Raw genomic sequence first — 17,186 nt, 5'->3', positions numbered from 1 at the left:
CGTACTCCAAGCTCTGCATCGTACCCTTTCACCGCAACATGTTCCCGACCCTTCACTAATGAGTGAGTCTATAGTTATAACGAGTCAGCTATTATGAAGCACTCGTGAAGGACAGGGAGACTTACGGATCCAGCACATATGTGTGGCGCTGACGGTCCAGTGCTTAGACAAGCTCTCCCATGTGCGTTACTTTTGGGAGCCAGATAATTCAGTGGTCTGGCAGTGTTTATCAGTCAATCCAGTTAGTGCCAAATGTCGCTTGCACTCCCAACTCAACCTGACGTAGTTTCTGACGGCATAACTTTTTGACCGCCGCGCATCGGTGCCGTCTGGTGCCGCTATATAACAACGTTCCAAAACTTCGTCACTGGGAAATTGGTGCACTGACGTGTGAATAAATCCGAATGCCTACGGTTTGAGTACATAGCTCTCGCGTGCTACGTATGCTAAGAACCAAACAATCTAGATTGGAGCATGCGAGGTGTGCAGTAAGCGCTGTAGTCACTTATTATCTGCGTTGCAAGTTCTGGTACGGCACCAACCTTTGAGGCAGTGACCCATCTACCAGCGCGGTGACACCGGAGCCTCCCTCGGTGTGATTGGCCTCCAGTGGACATCGGTCCAGCGTCCCTGGTATAACGACTGAGTGCGACGCGCCGGCCAGCATCCGGCCCACAGCGTGCCACAGCTGGAACGCGCACACGAGCAGGCATGCGCATGCTGTTCCCTGCAATGTAAAGCATCCTGTTAAAACATGTTGCCCTGTTCCGAAAGCAGAATCACTGGTTCGCATACTCCAAACAGCATAGTGCGGCTGAACAGTGGGTACAGGCGTTTGTGCTGTGTGGTAATAAAAACGTCTACAATCCGGCTGCCCCATGCAAGGCGAGCAGAGCACGCGCAACAGCCGCATCACAACTCACAGCGCATAGGACACAGAAGATACCACATCTACCGCGACAGGCCTAAAAAAGCGAATTCCTTCTCGAGTAAGTGCCCCGAGGTTGTGCTAATGCAATCCTGACCTGACAAAGTGATATGGTACGCTTCCATGATTTCTCGCTCTTGCTTTCCCTTGCCTCTACCAAGAATTATTACATGGCTGAACAGTGGATAACACCCACATTCATTGCAATGGCGAGGCAAGTTGACAAGGAATTCGCTCTTTTAGGCCGTTCACGGTAGATGTGATATTTTGTGTGCCCTATGAGCTGTGAGTTGTGATGCGGCTCTTGCGCATGCTCTGCTATCCTTGCTGGGACTATGCTTTGTCTAATTAATCTCAGTTGATAGTCTAGTCGTTGTGGCGTGAACACTCCTTCTCTCGTCCCTTGTCTTTTGTGACTTTTTTTTCCCAAGTTATTATGAACCAACGGGTCCGCATTTCAACGCTTATGCAAGGCGTATTTAGGTCCTGCGAGGATCAACGATCGACGGATCCTAAGAAAACTCCTAGTATCGTTGATCTTAGGTGTGGTTGGCCAAAACCGCTTTGACCAATCATTTCATTCCTGAGAAGTCGAGCACCACGAAGAATTAAAAAACTGGTGGGTGCACGGTGGCATAGGGTGGCCTTACAAAAATGTAAGGCGCGGATCCTCAGACCACTTGGCCACCGGTGCGGTACTCAACGAATCTCACTACAAGCACGGAACTTTGAAGAACTCGTCTGGACATGAAACACAGAATGGCGATGGGCCCGGCGTGGAGTCCTGGTGTTGAATGTATACTGATAGTGCAGCCTGGTGAGAAGATATAGCGGATTTCGCGCGTTTTGAGGTGGCTAGTAGATGTGGTGGCCAGGGACCATCGGTAGCGTGTTACGACCGCGTGGTGTGTAGCCTGTACAGCGATCGCCTCTTGCAGTATATCACATCCGTCCTCTTGAACTCCCTTCAGAGTGGCGTGGAAAAAATCCTTTAAGGACGTGCTCACAGCTGTAGATGGAGAAATTCTTAGACCACGCAATGTCGAGCCATATACGCATCTTGTCAGGGGTCGAAAGTTATTTCTATCGCTTGATGAGATATCCTACATTCAATTGCCAGCCTTTTCGTTAGCCCCGGGCCAGCACATGAAATCTGGACAAACGCTTCCAGTTTGCGCGACCGCTGCCTTGTGTCGAATACCGCTCAACGCTCAAAATCATCGCGGGAATTTGGAATGTTAGGTAGTTCTTATGACCCGCCGCGGTGGCTCAGTGGTTAGGGTGCTCGACTACTGATCCGGAGTTCCTGGGTTCGAACCCGACCGCGGCGGCTGCGCTTTTATGGAGGCAAAACGCTAAGGCGCCCGTGTGCTGTGCGATGTCAGTGCACGTTAAAGATCCCCAGGTGGTCGAAATTATTCCGGAGCCCTACACTACGGCACCTCTCTCTTCCTTTCTTCTTTCACTCCCTCCTTTATCCCTTCCCTTGCGGCGCGGTTCAGGTGTCCAACGATATATGAGACAGATACTGCGAGATTTCCTTTCCCCAAAAAACCAATTATTAATTATTAATTCAGCCGGCGAGAAGCTGTGCGTCAGCTTTGGTAGAGCTGCACGCGAAGTATGATATCGGGTGTGAGTATACGTCGATGAAGCATACCTTTGCGTTGACCCAAGGCGACGACATGGCGAGCAAGACGAGGCCCGCGAACGGACCCCCAGCGGTTGAGTACAAGGAAAGGAAGAGCTGCCGACAAAAAGGAACTGAGTTCGGAAAGAACACAAAGCAGCCACGGGTAAACAGCGGTTGTAAAAAGAACTCCCGAGAAGCAAGAAATCTACGTACCTTGGCTGCAGCACCCATGTAAGGCACAGCAGTGGCAAAGAACGTCATTATGATGCCACTTGCGAGGGCTGAAAAGATTTCTTCCTTGTATTAAATTGTTTGCACAACGTGCGGTGCAGGCCAAACATTGTACGAAAATCACAATGCTGCCACGCATTGGGAGGGGTGGCAAAATATAAATAACTACGGCTTTTAAACTATTAATATAACAAAAGGAATGAGCAGAAATGTCGTTTCTAAGGTCGCATTGTTCCCTGAACGTTTCCTTCCAGACAGTATCTAAAATGCCAATGGCTCAAAACGCAGGACAAAAAAGGATTGCCGGATAATACTGCAGCTCACTTTGGTTATAGCTTACAGTGCTACGAGCATGGCGTCAGAGACATTAAGTAGGTCACTAGGTGCGATGGCGGCAATGCAGGGGTTGCATAAAGGGAGCAAATGTTTCAAATACAAATTGCGCCTCTGCTGCGATACTAACGTGCAATGAAGAACGGGAAAAGAGCGTTGAGTTTTCCTTCTGCGAAAAATGACCCCCCCCCCCCCCCCTTCCTGTGGTATCTGTGTTCGCATCAGGTGAGCAGATTCCTTCTCTGCTTCGTTGTTATTTCGGCATTGTAGTAGTAATGCGGCAGGATTAAACACCTGATCGGGGAAAAAAATGTGCCGTTGGTCATAAAAGTCACCCATTCGCTGAAGAGAAGTGATGTCACCAGAGGGGATAAATCCCATTAAATGAGTTAGCAGCTTCTAATATTATCGCATTGCTAACACCCAAGCTAATTAGGTGTCCCTATGAGTTTTTCTATGTCTTACTACATTTTCTGCTTTCGTTCCGCGCTCACGGAGCCTTGTGCTTTATCGCCGTGTTGAGCCCGACAACAGATTCATCATTTCGACGCATAACTTCATTTTCTCTTTGTACGCGCCCCTTCGCAAATACTCTCAAAGTCGCGGCGCATGCATGCCGCTCTGTAAACGCCCTGTAAACAGGGAGTAGCAGATGAAAGGGGACAGCCCCTTCCCTGCATTGTTCCGCTGCTCCTTGCGCTGTCACGCTAGCAGGGTCACGAGAATCGACCGACGCCATTGGCTGCAAGGGGGTCCTTTTTCCAGGAAAAATAATAATATTATTTGGTTTTTGGGGAAACGAAATGGCGGTTATATCGTAGGACACCTGAACCGCGCAGCAAGGGAAGGATGAAAGTAATGGAATGAAGGAGGTAGTGAAAGAAGAAAGAGGTGCCGCAGTGGAGGGCTCCGGAATAATTTTGACCACCTGGGGATCTTTAACGTGCACTGACATCGCACAGCACACGGGCGCCTTAGCGTTTCGCCTCCATCGAAACGCGGCCGCCGCTATCGGGTTCGAACCCGGGAACTCCGGATCAGAAGCCGAGTGCCGTAGCCACAGCCTCCGCGGCGCCGCTCGGCCCCCGTGGTGGGTGACCAGGAAAAACCGCTTCGTTTTTGAGAGAGAGAGAAAAAAACTTTATTGGCGCCAAAAATTGGTCGATTCAGCGGGACCCGGGTATATTCATGTGGAAGTTCCGAGTCTTCCAGGGGTGGTGCCCTTATTCCAGGGCCCCACTGAGTCTTGGTACCTCATACGCATGCTGGACCAGTCCTTTTTGGACCACCAGCACGCTTCTGGTGAGCAGGCTCTCCCACTGTTCCACATAGGGCTCTTTTAGTCTATGGAAGGAATAATTGTTTTTAAACTCCCATGTAATATGGTATAAAGTGGGGGTGGCTCCACACCACTTGCATGTGTTCGCGTACTGGTTCGGAAACATTTTGTGAAGTATGTGTAAGTTACGAAAGCTTCCTGATTGCAGTCTACGCAACCGACTACCTCATATTGCGTTAATAGCTGTTGTGGTGGAGGATACGCTATCCTCTGTCCTCTGTAGTGATTTAGGATTTCCGCCTACGATGGTTCCACCGTGTGGTGGGCTCAGGGTCACTTGATATATCTGCTCGGTTGGTAAGCTCGCGAGCTAGATCGTCGGCCCTCTGATTCCCAGTCACCCCGGTGTGCCCCGGCACCTAGAAAACTTTGTGTTGAATTTCTTTGTTTGGGGGTCCCGCCTGGAGGATGATGCGTAGCGCTCCCTTGCTGATCCTACCATTAGTGTAGTGCCTGCATGCTTCTTTGGGGTCGGTGATTATTGTGAGCGATTTATTTCTGCGGTATCATTCAGCTACTGCTAGTGCAACAGAAGCTTCTACCACCTCGGATACTCTGCAGCCGCTCTGTGATATACTGGTGACTAGGTCCCCTTGATGGTTCACAACCACCGATACTACTCTGTGTTCCTTCGTGTTTCTGTTCCATCGATGCAAAGCCGCATCTGTGTATACTACATTTGTTTTTTCAGCTAAGTGCTTTTCTACTTACTCTGCTCCCGCAGCCCTTCTCCCTGCGTGCAGATTAGGGTCCATGTTGCGAGAGATTGGGCACCCCCTGAGTGTTTGGCGAATGTTATCAGGTATGCCCGCAACCCTATCTTCCACTTCTTCACTTTAGTAGCCCAGCCTTCGGAGGAGCCTTCGGCCGGTGGTTGACTGCTGGAGCCTGTACATTTGGGCCCCTATTTGAGCTTCCTTTAGCTCGTCAAACGTATTGTGGACTCCCAACTTGGGGAGCTTCTCGTTTGGCGTATTTCTTGGTAGATTTAGGGCCGTCTTGAAAGCCTTCCTGATTAAAGTGTCTGCTTGTTCTTTTTCGTGCTGTGTCATCTTGGGGTAGGGGAGTGAATATGTTATGCGGCTGACCACCAGGTTCTTGACAACTTGATCGTGTCACTCTCCTTCATGTCAAATCTTCTCGGTGATACTCTGGTGATCATTCTGCTGACCTGTTGCATTGATTGTTGGAGAAGGCTTAGGGTGTGGCTGCACTTCCCTCTGCTTTGGATCCACATTCCCAACATTCTGATCATGTTGCATTCCGGGAGGACCTCCCTTCAGTTTTTATGTTGTATATTTCTTTGGATGGTCTCTTTGGATGGTCTCTTGCCCACTCGTAGAATTTCTGACTTCTCGGTGGAGCATGCCAGGCCTCTCTCTCTGACGTAGTTCTCCACGCATGTGGCTGCCTGCTGCAGAAGATCTTGTTTTTGCCCTGGGGAGCCCTGGCTGATCCTGCAGATCGTTATATCATCGGCGTACATAGCGTGCTGTATCCCCTCTATCTGGCTCAGCTGTCTGCCTAGCCCAATCATGGCTATGTTGAAGAGGACCGGCGAGATCACTGAGCCTTGCGGGGTGCCTTTGTTTAGTGTTTAGAAGACCTTGCTGCGTAGGTCCCCCAGTCCAACCGTATCTGTGCGGTTTGACAGGAAGGCCCTCACGTAGTCGTGTACTCTTCTTCCGCAGTTTGTGCTGGTTAGCCCTTCCATGATGGCGTCATGACTGACGTTATCGAACGCGCCCTTGATGTCCAGTGCCATGATGATGTTCTCCCCTGTTTTAGGGTGGCTTCTGCGACTTCCTCCTTGATCGTCGATAGATTTGTTCTGAAGCCGAACATACTGTGCGTGTACAGATCGTCATCTTCCAGGTATTGGTGTATTCTCCTTGTGATGACTCTCTGAAAAAGCTTTTCTAGGCACGACGTGAGCGAGATAGGGCGCAAATTTTTTATCTCCAAACTGTTTATCTTCGTTCTTGAGTTGTATCCGACTATAACACGTGCAATTGAAACTCAGGCATACAACACATTTGCGTCCTTTTCAAGTGGAAATATAATAATAATAATAATAATAATAATAATAATAATAATAATAATAATAATAATAATAATAATAATAATATTAATAATAATAGTAATAATAATAATAATAATAATAATAATAATAATAATAATAATAATAATTGGTTTTGGGGAAAGGAGATGGCGCAGTATCTGTCTCATATATCGGCGGACAACTGAACCGCGCCGTAAGGGAAGGAATAAAGCAGGGAGTGAAAGAAGAAAGGAAGAAAGAGGTGCCGTAGTGGAGGGCTCCGGAATAATTACGACCACCTGGGGATCTTTAAAGTGCACTGACATCGCACAGCACACGGGCGCGTTAGCGTTTTGCCTCCATAAAAACGCAGTCGCCGTGGTCGGGTTCGAACCCGGGAACTCCGGATCAGTAGCCGAGCGCCCTAAGGAAATGGCGCAGTATCTATCTCATATATCTTTGGACGCCTGAACCGCGCCGTAAGGGAAGAGATAAAGGAGGGACTGAGTGAAGAAAGGAAGAAAGAGGTGCCGAAGTAGAACTCCGGTCGTGATTCAGGTCACCTATCTATTCGTGAAGTTTTTGGACACTATGGAAGATCATTTTGGAGCTGCAGTGGCACTGTAATGCTAGCATGTCGGCTTAAGCCCCTCTTATCTCTGAAGGATATTATTCGGTGATGTGCAGTAAGCTTCGTACCTAGCAGCCGCACCATGATGACCGCCTTGCGCTCGCCCATTTTGACAAAGGGCGTGACCACATCGATGTAGAAGATGGCAGCGTGGGAGTTGACGACGGAGGAGACTGTGCTGAAAAAAGAGATACCAAAGAATGAAGGGTTCACGACAAGCTAATATTATGGCTATGCGATTTTTTTTTTACATTGCAAATAAGATTTGGATCTGTCAGCGGAAGCCCACTTTCATCCCTTCTGAACACTGACAACAGTTTGAGCAGCAAGATTACTTCTGATGGCAGCGTCTATGGATCGCCTGATGTGCAACAATCTTACAGGAGATGAAAGCTTTGTCCTTACAGGGAAAACATTCTCTTTGTCAGTGCATGCAATCGCAGTCTCAATTATGGCCGGTAATTGTTTTCTGCACCAACCGTTATAAGACTTTCCGAGTTGTAGTTATCGGTCGTGGATTTCCTTTACTCTTCGACGCGCCTGCTTCCAGGAACCTTGTTTCTGGCGTCACGAAGTTACCGGAAATGCAAGACCTTACACTAAACCTTGTACTCGAATATCCTGTAAGAAAGCATGGCCGAAATGCGTTTAGGAACAAATTAAATCATACCATTTTCTTGTAGCCCTCATCCACTACCCCAAATACGCATTGCCTTTCAGAGCGATGCACGACTACGGAACGCACGTACTACACAGCCGGATGAAAACGCGATCACTCTCATGGTTGTTCTTCTAGTATGTAGCGCTACATAGACGCTTAGGCCTTGCGGACTTAGGCAGCGCGCTCAACTTCACAAAATCTCCAAGCTTAACTGGCTTATAATGCCGTTGTGTTCAGCAAGACGCTATGGTTTGCTGGAGCTTGTGGCTAATTGGCAGAGCGAGTTAGCCAGGTAGTACTTAATAATGTAGTGCTTTACCCGGTTTTTTGGTAGCAATTTGACACTCGAGGAGGGGTCACATCATAGCTATGACCTTATTATGAAAGCAGGGTAAGGAACTATCGCAAGTGTTTCCAAACGAAGCAAAACGCTTTAAGTCTTCGGCATCATTGTGCAGGAGACCGCGCCAGAGAAGACGAACACGAGGACAACAAGTAATCCGTTTGAGCTATACTAGGTTGTAAGGAGACACAATTGCACAAAAATAACTTGCGCGAAGACACACAGAGACAGAGCTGGCGCCAACTACAAGCAGAATTTTTTTTCGGAAAAAAAGCCATAACAAACCTCACAGGTGTGGCGCCAGTCCTGTCTCTGTGTGTTCGTCCTCGTGTCTTCGCGCAAGTTATTTTTGTGCAGTTATGACAAGTACAAAGGAATGACTGTACCGAAGAAAAGCGTTCTACTGTTCCATCTTTGCTTTGTGTATATATCTTCGACTTACACTAAACACTATGGCGCAGTTTACAGCCCAATGAACAACTAACTAGTCGCCGTTATTTCACTCATGGGCCTCCAAATACCCTGGAGAAATTGCGATTTTGGTGATGTCTGCAGGAGGCAGAACCTTTGTTAGGACACGCATTCGACTTGTTACGTGAAGGATCGCTTAAATGTGGAATCACAGTAATTCGTTGGTGACAAGGACTACAGGTGAGTGTATGTAGGAATCTTACCTTGTGGAAGCGCCAAGAAGTCCTGCCAGAAATAAGCCTCTGAGCATGGTAACTTCGGAGAGGCGCTCTTTTATAAAATATGGAACAATCTGAACCACGAGAGAAAAAAAAACAAAGAAAAGATAACGTTAAGAGATAATGCTCGAAATTGAAGCCTCATTTTCGAGTAAGGAGCTCGCGAGGCCCGGTGTAGCATGGATGCTCCGAGCTCAAGTGCGTCGGACCTCCACACGAACACCCGGCCTTTTTACGATGGAGTGACTGATAACAGCGCGAGCCGATAGCTTCCAGCTTGTGCGATTTGGTCGCGAAAGCGTGAGAAAGGTTCATTTGTGAGAGACGTAGCTTAGCGCTCATAGCTCCTAAAGCCGGAATCAACTCGAGAACAAAGTGGCGAATGTCCATAAAAGAAGGCTTTCCAGCCAATCCCGTCGACTGACTGTCATGACGTCGGACTTGTTCTTGCATCTTCTAGAGTGACAATGTGGGGACTTGCAAGTACTATGGGATTAATCACGGATGGAGTGGATAAAAAAAGACGTTTGGACAACTGGTCGACGGCACTGGCTGAAGGACTTCCTTTCAGGGGCATTCGCCGATTCTTTCTTGCGTTGCAATTGGCCATTGCCTACTGGAAGACGTGAGACCACGAGTAATATGCACTTGCCCTCCCCTTTCTGTCTCCCTTTTCCCTTTAACCAGTCCCGTCAAATCTTCCCTCAAGGCGCGGTTCAGGTGTCCACCGAGAGTGAGACATAATAACGAGCTGGTAGAAAGGCAAAAAGCAGCAGAAGGCGACAGCGGAAGAGTTGACTGACGTATGCACTATTTAATGTGTGTTCACAATAATAATAGTACGGAATACACTGAATAGAGCCTTGTTAAAGCTACTTAAAGCACAAATCTGCAGTGGACTTGGGAAGGAACAGTTGCTTCAAGGATACGAATTGGTGATTTTCACAAAATCGACGCCACGCTGTAGCGGCGTCATGAACTAGTTTAATAAGAATCGGCAGCGCCCGGAAACATTTGTTTGCTCCTTTACTAGTGCTTGAAGCGTTCAGATGTTGTTACCATAGCTCTCCTGTTAAATATTGGGGATTTTTACGACATTGATGCCACACACTGCGGCTCGATCACTACTATGAGAAACACGTCCGGCAGATTCGCGCTGCGTGCTACCGGGGCCACGTAGCAAGCACGTCCTCGGAGCATCGTGACAAAAACAAAGCTCGGCAGCACTGCTGAGTGCCATTTTGTACGTCAACGAAATAGAAAAGCCAGGAGGTACCGTATGACAATGGCCTATAGACAGTTCGTAGACTTCTTATAGACTATATTGCCTTCCTATAGATATTTCCTTTTCTCAATTCATAATCTATAGACTGCAGTTTCTCTCTCGAATATACTGAAGGGCTCCGGAAATTTTGACCACCTGGGGTTCTTTAACGTGCACTGACATCGCATAGTACACGGGCATCTAAGAATTTCGCCTCCATCGAAATGCGACCGCCGCGGCCGGAATCGAGCCCGTGTCTTTATGGTCAGCAGCTGAGTGCCATAACCACTGGGCCACCGCGGCGGCTTATATACATGGTGCCCCGGCTAAATTAAGCTAAGGTTTAAATATATGCCATGACATTCTAAGACAACGGGACCAAATGCATGCTGCTGGCTATTGTACGTAGTAAGTCACAGTGTTTTTGTACTGTGCTTAATTGCATAAATAACGGGATTAATTAACCAAGTTCGCAAGCAACGAAGATAGGCGAAAAAGTCCAATGAAAATGTTGTAGAACGGTACGCAAAACGTCCAACTCAGCAGTTTCTAACTTTCAATCTATTACGTATTGGCTTTCTTTCGCTCACTTCTGATGCCTGCGAAATAAAATAAAAAATACCACGTGACATGTCCGCTTCCGCTCCGCGATTGCAGTGCTCTCAAACGCTCCATGTAGGAACAAACATCATTTAGCCCGGTGTGCTGCTGCCTATAAAGGTGATAGGGCTGCGACGCAGGCTGTGCGATTTACGCAAGCGCAAGCGATAAGGACTGTGTCTGCTTGTCGCTATCAAGGGCCTCAAGAGAAGCATACCGCTGGCGTAAATCGCACAGCCAGCTGCTGCGTCGCTGCCCTGTCAGCCTGAAGTACTTGATAGCGGCGACGCCATTTTCACCGTTTTAACGTGCGTATCCTATTCAAGCGCTGCCGAACGACGCTTATTGTTTCCGTCGATCGTGACTGGGATTCTGGGCATGCGCAGATACGTCGCAAGTAAAGCGATTTGGGTGCGGTGTACATTCATGAAATGGGCGATCTGCGCACTGCAGATGCGATTCCAATAAGGAAAATAACAAGAGCCAAAATAAGACGCGCTCGGAAAATTGGGAAGATGACAGGATAGAGGGAAGGCGGAGGGAAGATCATCATTCCTGTCATCTTCCCTGTTTTTTGTGCGCGTCTTCTTTTGGCTAATGTTACTCTCCTTATTGCAAAGTACCAACTAGCCTAACAACGTGTTTTACTAAAACTCGATTCCCTCTGTCGCGCGCATTCACTATTGGCTTGGTTTTATGAAGTTTAACGTTCCTCAGCGACTCGGGCAATGAGGGACGGCGTAGTGGAGGGCTCCGGATAATTTCGATCACCTGGAGTTCTTTAACGTGCGCCGACATCGCACAGCACACGGGCCTCTATTACTTCACCTCCATCGAAATTCGACTGCCGTGGCCGGGATCGAATCCGCGTCTTTCGCGTCAGCAGCCGAGCGCCATAACCAGTCAGCCACCGCGGTGGCTGCGGATTCACTATTGGTGACACGTCGGCCTTTCCAGTACACCCGGTATCTTACCACTATGCAAAGTACCTGTCATGTATAGACGAATGCATGAGACTCATAAGGGGCCGTTACCTGGTCGTAAGTGGTAATGGCACCGGCAAGGAGTGGATCGCAGTCTCTGTACCAATACAACATGGCTACGGCTCCAAGTATCACCAGGGCAAAGAAGGAGAGGACGCAAGCTGCACCTGCGACGGCAACCCTGTTGTAGCAAAATAAGGTAAGCGTGAACAAAGCTCGCTGAAAATTTTCATATGTCGAAAAAAAGAAACGCGTGAAAAAGAAAGATGTGTCATACGTGCCATCGTGCCTGTCGTAGCGTCTTCGCTGCCATGAACCTCTGCACCGGCATCTGGTCGAATCCTACGCGCACGAGACAGAAAGGCAGCGTCCCAGCCAGGCCACTCCAAACGTTCTCGTCGCTGGTCAGGTCAAACTCGGTGCTGCATGAAGGCAAAGGTAAACAGGGGGAAGGAGGGGCAATTGATGTGAGATTAGGCATACCCGACAATTCTCCACAAAAGCGTCTCTGAACGGGAAAAAGTTTATGAGCGCAATTTTTTTCATATATTGTAAGATTTGACTATAGCAATCAATGTAACCGCAGATCTGCCGTCTTGAGGTTTGCATTTTTTTGTTGCGATTAACGAGTTTTCTATCGTCAAAAGCGTTCCCCATTGGTTTTTTATGCAAACCTTCACTGCTCGACCCGAGCGATAGAAACATTGTAAAAGAAAGATTTTGCTACATATCGGAAAAGGTTCATTACCTTCGGTGTTTCTATGCCTGTACCTTACAGTTTCACAATATTCAAAATTTTTGTCCCAGAATGTTGGACATGTTCATGGATACTCTGCACCCGATACGCCGAATACTGACACCTTCGCGGAATAATAATAATAATAATAATAATAATAATAATAATAATAATAATAATAATAATAATAATAATAATAATAATAATAATAATAATAATAATAATAATAATATAATAATAATAATAATAATAATAATAATATTAATCATAATAATAATAATTTGTTTTGGGGGAAGGAAATGGCGCAGTATCTGTCTCATATATCGTTGGACACCTGAACCGCACCGCAAGGGAAGGGATAAAGGAGGGAGTGAAAAAAGAAAGGAAGAAAGAGGTGCCGTAGTGGAGGGCTCCGGAATAATTTCGACCACCTGGGGATCTTTAGCGTGCACTGACATCGCACAGCACACGGACTCCTTAGCGTTTTGCCTCCATAAAAACGCAGCCGCCGCGGTCGGGTTCGAGCCCGGGAACTTTGGATCAGTAGTCGAGCGCCCTAACCACTGAGCCACCGCGGCGGGTCCCTTCGCGGCAGCGTGGAATCGTGGAATCAAAAATTCGGTCGTCTGAATGGAGGGTTTTCATTACAAATAAAGCCTCTCCTGCTTAAGAGTTTGCGCAGCACAATGACACAAGTTTAGATTTCGAAGCAAGGGCCACGCTCCAGGCTAGACGAGGGCGGAGCAGGGCCTTAACGATTGGTGTAGGCGTGAGTGATACGCGTGTTCTGCTGCTGCGTATGTGTTAAAAATGGGTTCACTCTCTGCAGGCGCGTTCACCCTAGCTCTCTACGAATCACGCGAATTTTAACGCGATTGCGTTAGGGAGCTCGCGTCGCAGAAAATTCAGCGTCGTCATCGTCGGCGTCGTTGACCGTGAGTGAAAAATACCGAGAGAAGCAAGTAGGCGGGCCAGCTAGGTCACGTGTCATTTTGGCGTCATCACAACCCGCGCAACGGATTGTGAAACTAGCTGTCCATTGTGGCAGGTGGTAGGAAAATTAATGGTTGGTCTCGAGAGGTCGCTGGGAAGAAAAACCTGGAGTACCCAAGTCCCACCTGTGGCAGCACCTTCCATCGCAGGGCAGTGGCGCATCGCCTAACCGCTGCACCACTGCGCCAGGAGGAGTATGAAGACTCCCAGTGATCTATGAATGTTAAGTAGAGTGCGACCAATGCTGCATATATGGACACTAACTTAATATCTATTTGCGTCATACCCTTAAGGCGTAGCTTGAGTGTCCCTTCCAATATTTATCTGCAAGATCTGAGTTTTGTGGGCTCAAGGAAGTTCGTAATACGCGTGAATGCCAGAGAATCCCCTGCACCTAAAGGTGCAGGAAACAAAGGTCAGTAAATACCCGATAAACTTTCCAGGACAAAGTAGGGCAAAGCGTCCTGGGTTGAACTTTTTGCTCCCACAACGACAAAATGAGACTGCATCTCTAAATTTACTTCTAGCATGCGCAGCAGTGACAGACACCATAGTGAAGGTACCCCTCAGGGGCCCTGTACTCCTACCGACCATTGCACTCCTACCAACCTTCGCATTAAAGCTGCGCCGGGTTTCAGAGGCGTACGTCAGCTGAAGAATTTGTTCCAGAAGCGCTTACTGACTGTTCTCTACTGACTAAGAACGCAAACAGAAAGGATCGAGAAGGCAGCAAACTTTCCTCTAGCGAACACCCTTCTATAAAAAGGTGTGCCTAATGTCACGAAGGCAGGAGGAACTTAAGCCCACAACCGCCTCAGGCTTAGGACTGTCAAATGTGCATCAGTGCGCCGCTACACGGCTTGCAAGCAAGTCCCGTGCGCTGCATATTTTTGCTAAATACTGTACATGTAGTCCATGTGGATACATGCAGTCGTCTACTGACAACATGTATCTTCTGTTCTTCTGGAGCAGTAAATAATGGTGATATCGCAAGTTTGAGGTTCGTTTCGCGCGGCTACATTTTCGCATACCCTAATTAACTTTGTACCTGCACAAATCGGGCCTGGACGATTCTCTTTTGTGCCCGCTCTGTGCTGAACCCGAAGCTATTGATGAGTTTTTAAAGTACTGTACTGCTTATTTTCTATAAGGACGCGTCTGCTGGAAATATCCTTTCAAATCTCTCCGCGCTTGTCTACTGAGGTTGTTATCTCTCGCTGAGCTTTTTTGCTCCGACATGGCTGCAGGAATGCATATTCCGCCACACAAAACAATTTTTAGAATCAAAAAGTTGGTCTTCTTCACGGTTTTCTTTATTCATAGTTTATATCCTACTGATGCGCATGATTCGTTGTTATTCAAATCCTAATATTTCATGGACGTAAAGTTCTCTTCCAACATTGAGTCCTTAGCCCTCCAACTTTGAGCTGTCCATACAATTCGTATTTAAAATTAATCTAGCAGTCGTCTGCTCCAAAATATTTTATTGTAAAATTCTTGTGGGCATCTGGAAACCAGGGCCTGTGTCTTCTCCAATACTGTGTATGCGCCATTTTTACTTGAGGGCTACAATAACAGCAGATGAAAAATACGAAAACTGGGGTTCCTCGCACTGACCGTGATTAAAGTGACCGCTTCAGCAATGAGTGGCAGTATCTGCCTATATAAAAAGGTCAAAGGGACATCTTCCCTATTGTACCCAAGGAAAGATAATGCTTATCTAAGCAGTGACCGAACAAAGATGCTTATTACCGCAAAAATTGGCCGCTAGCCATTGACGGCCAAGAGCAGACAACGGCTTAAGGCAAAACCGCGAAACCTCAGATCAATATGAGTAAAAAAAAGATACAGATCCCAGCTTGTGGAAGAAAAAAATGCTGTTTCAAGGCTTTCCGCGCGCTCTAAAAGCAGCTTTCAGCTTCGCTTGAGCTCAGGCAATTTTCTAGCTCAATAATAATTGTGCACCGAGGGAGATTTATAACAACTTCTAGATTGGCCCGGAAGTCATGAGTGTTGAAACCCTGTCATCCTTATTTGAGGATACGCTGGCATTTTTGTTTAATTTCTGCGCATCGCCCGAAGACATTATATATTTTAGCTCCCCGACTCGTAAAGCATAATCGTGAGAAAAAAAAGAGGTCATGCTGGAGCAAGGTTTAAATGCCCTAACAAGCAATTGACCACTGCTACCATCATCTTAATCACACCGAATTATTACTCTTCTTCTTTTGTTGCTGTTATTTCTTAAAACATTTGTTTATTGTTTGTTTTTCACTGGTGCTGATTGCCGCACAGACTATGTTCCCCTCTATCCATCGAGTAACACGGCACTCGTTGTGGCTACGGGGTTCCATATTCCCTTCGCACGCGAAATCGCTGTGTTTGAATTTGACCTGTGGAACTTTTCTCCTCGAATTTTTTTTTCTGTTTGTGTGACGCAGGAAAACTGCACACGCATCGCTGGAATCTCTCACAGCGGCCGGTAATAGTAGCACATAAAAAATAAACCTGTGCAGTATGAAACACTCAGGGCTGTGAAAGAGTTAACGGAATTTCCACACACGCACGCACATGTACACGCACACATACGCACACTCACACAGACAGTAAAAACATCCGAACTTTTAACACGATAGCGTAGAGTCTTCCTTCTGCAGAAAATTTGTCGTAGGTGTTGTGAGCGACAAATTGGTCGGTGTAGGGTAGCCCAGGTGGTCACCTTATGACCAACATGGGACACAAGATTCTGCTGGGCGTCGGGCAGCCCACCATGGTCGAAAACTGAGCCTTTCACGTGGCTTTGTGGCGTCATCACAACCTGGCCATGGGATTGTGAGTAAACTTAGTCGAACCAAAATTTTCTAAAAAAAAATTCATGGGATGGTTACGACTATGTAACACGAGATTCAGCGTATATGCGTAGGCATTTAGTTTTGGCAGGCGGCTGTTCCAAACAGAGCCATCCGTAGGCGCGTAAGACCCAGGTTGGCCGGGACGTAAGGTGACGTAAGGTGACATCCGACGACGAGACTCAAGCAGACACAAATCATTAACAGATGCCTGAACACATCCTACGTGGAGTCATGCGGGATGATAGCCATATCCGGGTTGCGATGGTAACCGGTGTGTGCTTTATCATTGTTAGCATGGTAACAAACCCACAGGTTACGCCGACGGCGACGCGGAAACGGGCGCCTAACAGCTATCGCTGTAAAACATTGATCGATGCCTATCGATACCTTTCGTGTTTTACCGGTAGGTGTCGAAACGCATTACTAGGATGGGGTCTTGATCGCACTCTTCTGCGCTGCAAGCATCGAGAGGTGGCGTGATGTTTCATGTCACACAGGATGGCGCGATAACTACAGCTAGGGCAGCCCTGTACCACGACGGAGCTCGTGGCCAGTTCGCTCCGCGTAATAAATGCAATATAAATCTCTAGAAGGTAACAAAAGGTCGGCAACGGATCGAACGGTAACAAACTCTCACCGCAACATGGAATGTGTGACGTCGAAATCGCTGAGGGGCCTCAGCGGCGGGTCGACGCTTCCCGAGTCGTAGATTATTTTCCCGATGATGATTAAGGGTGACGCAAGCATTACCAAAGCCTGGATGCAGTCCGCCCACACGACACTGCGCAAGCCTCCCTGCGGTGGGCAGAAAAAAATTTAGACGATTATGATAGTCAGTAATGTCCATGAGGCGGAAAACCTAGGCTTGGTGGGTAGGGAACTCTCAGTGTTTGTTCGGGCTCAATCCTGCAACATTTCTTTATTTGCAA

At 47.5% G+C, this 17,186-nt stretch overlaps 1 protein-coding gene across 1 annotated transcript in view; it reads right to left on the bottom strand.

The window, feature by feature from the left end:
* The window catches only part of LOC144100587 (sodium-coupled monocarboxylate transporter 1-like), an 81,197-nt gene that overhangs the window by 6,419 nt on the left and 57,592 nt on the right, over positions 1-17,186 (bottom strand). The window contains exons 6-13 of the mRNA XM_077633484.1: positions 16,895-17,052; positions 11,958-12,098; positions 11,728-11,857; positions 8,815-8,903; positions 7,205-7,314; positions 2,775-2,842; positions 2,589-2,675; positions 570-727 (exon numbers count right to left, since the gene is read on the bottom strand). Coding sequence (XP_077489610.1) covers positions 570-727; positions 2,589-2,675; positions 2,775-2,842; positions 7,205-7,314; positions 8,815-8,903; positions 11,728-11,857; positions 11,958-12,098; positions 16,895-17,052 — 941 coding nt within the window. The remainder of the gene's footprint in view (positions 1-569; positions 728-2,588; positions 2,676-2,774; positions 2,843-7,204; positions 7,315-8,814; positions 8,904-11,727; positions 11,858-11,957; positions 12,099-16,894; positions 17,053-17,186) is intronic.

This window comes from Amblyomma americanum, chromosome 8 (genome assembly GCF_052857255.1).
Source record: "Amblyomma americanum isolate KBUSLIRL-KWMA chromosome 8, ASM5285725v1, whole genome shotgun sequence".
In the NCBI taxonomy this organism is placed as follows: domain Eukaryota; kingdom Metazoa; phylum Arthropoda; class Arachnida; order Ixodida; family Ixodidae; genus Amblyomma; species Amblyomma americanum.
Note: the sequence above shows the minus strand (reverse complement) of the source record. Positions and strands in the feature narration are given on the sequence as shown.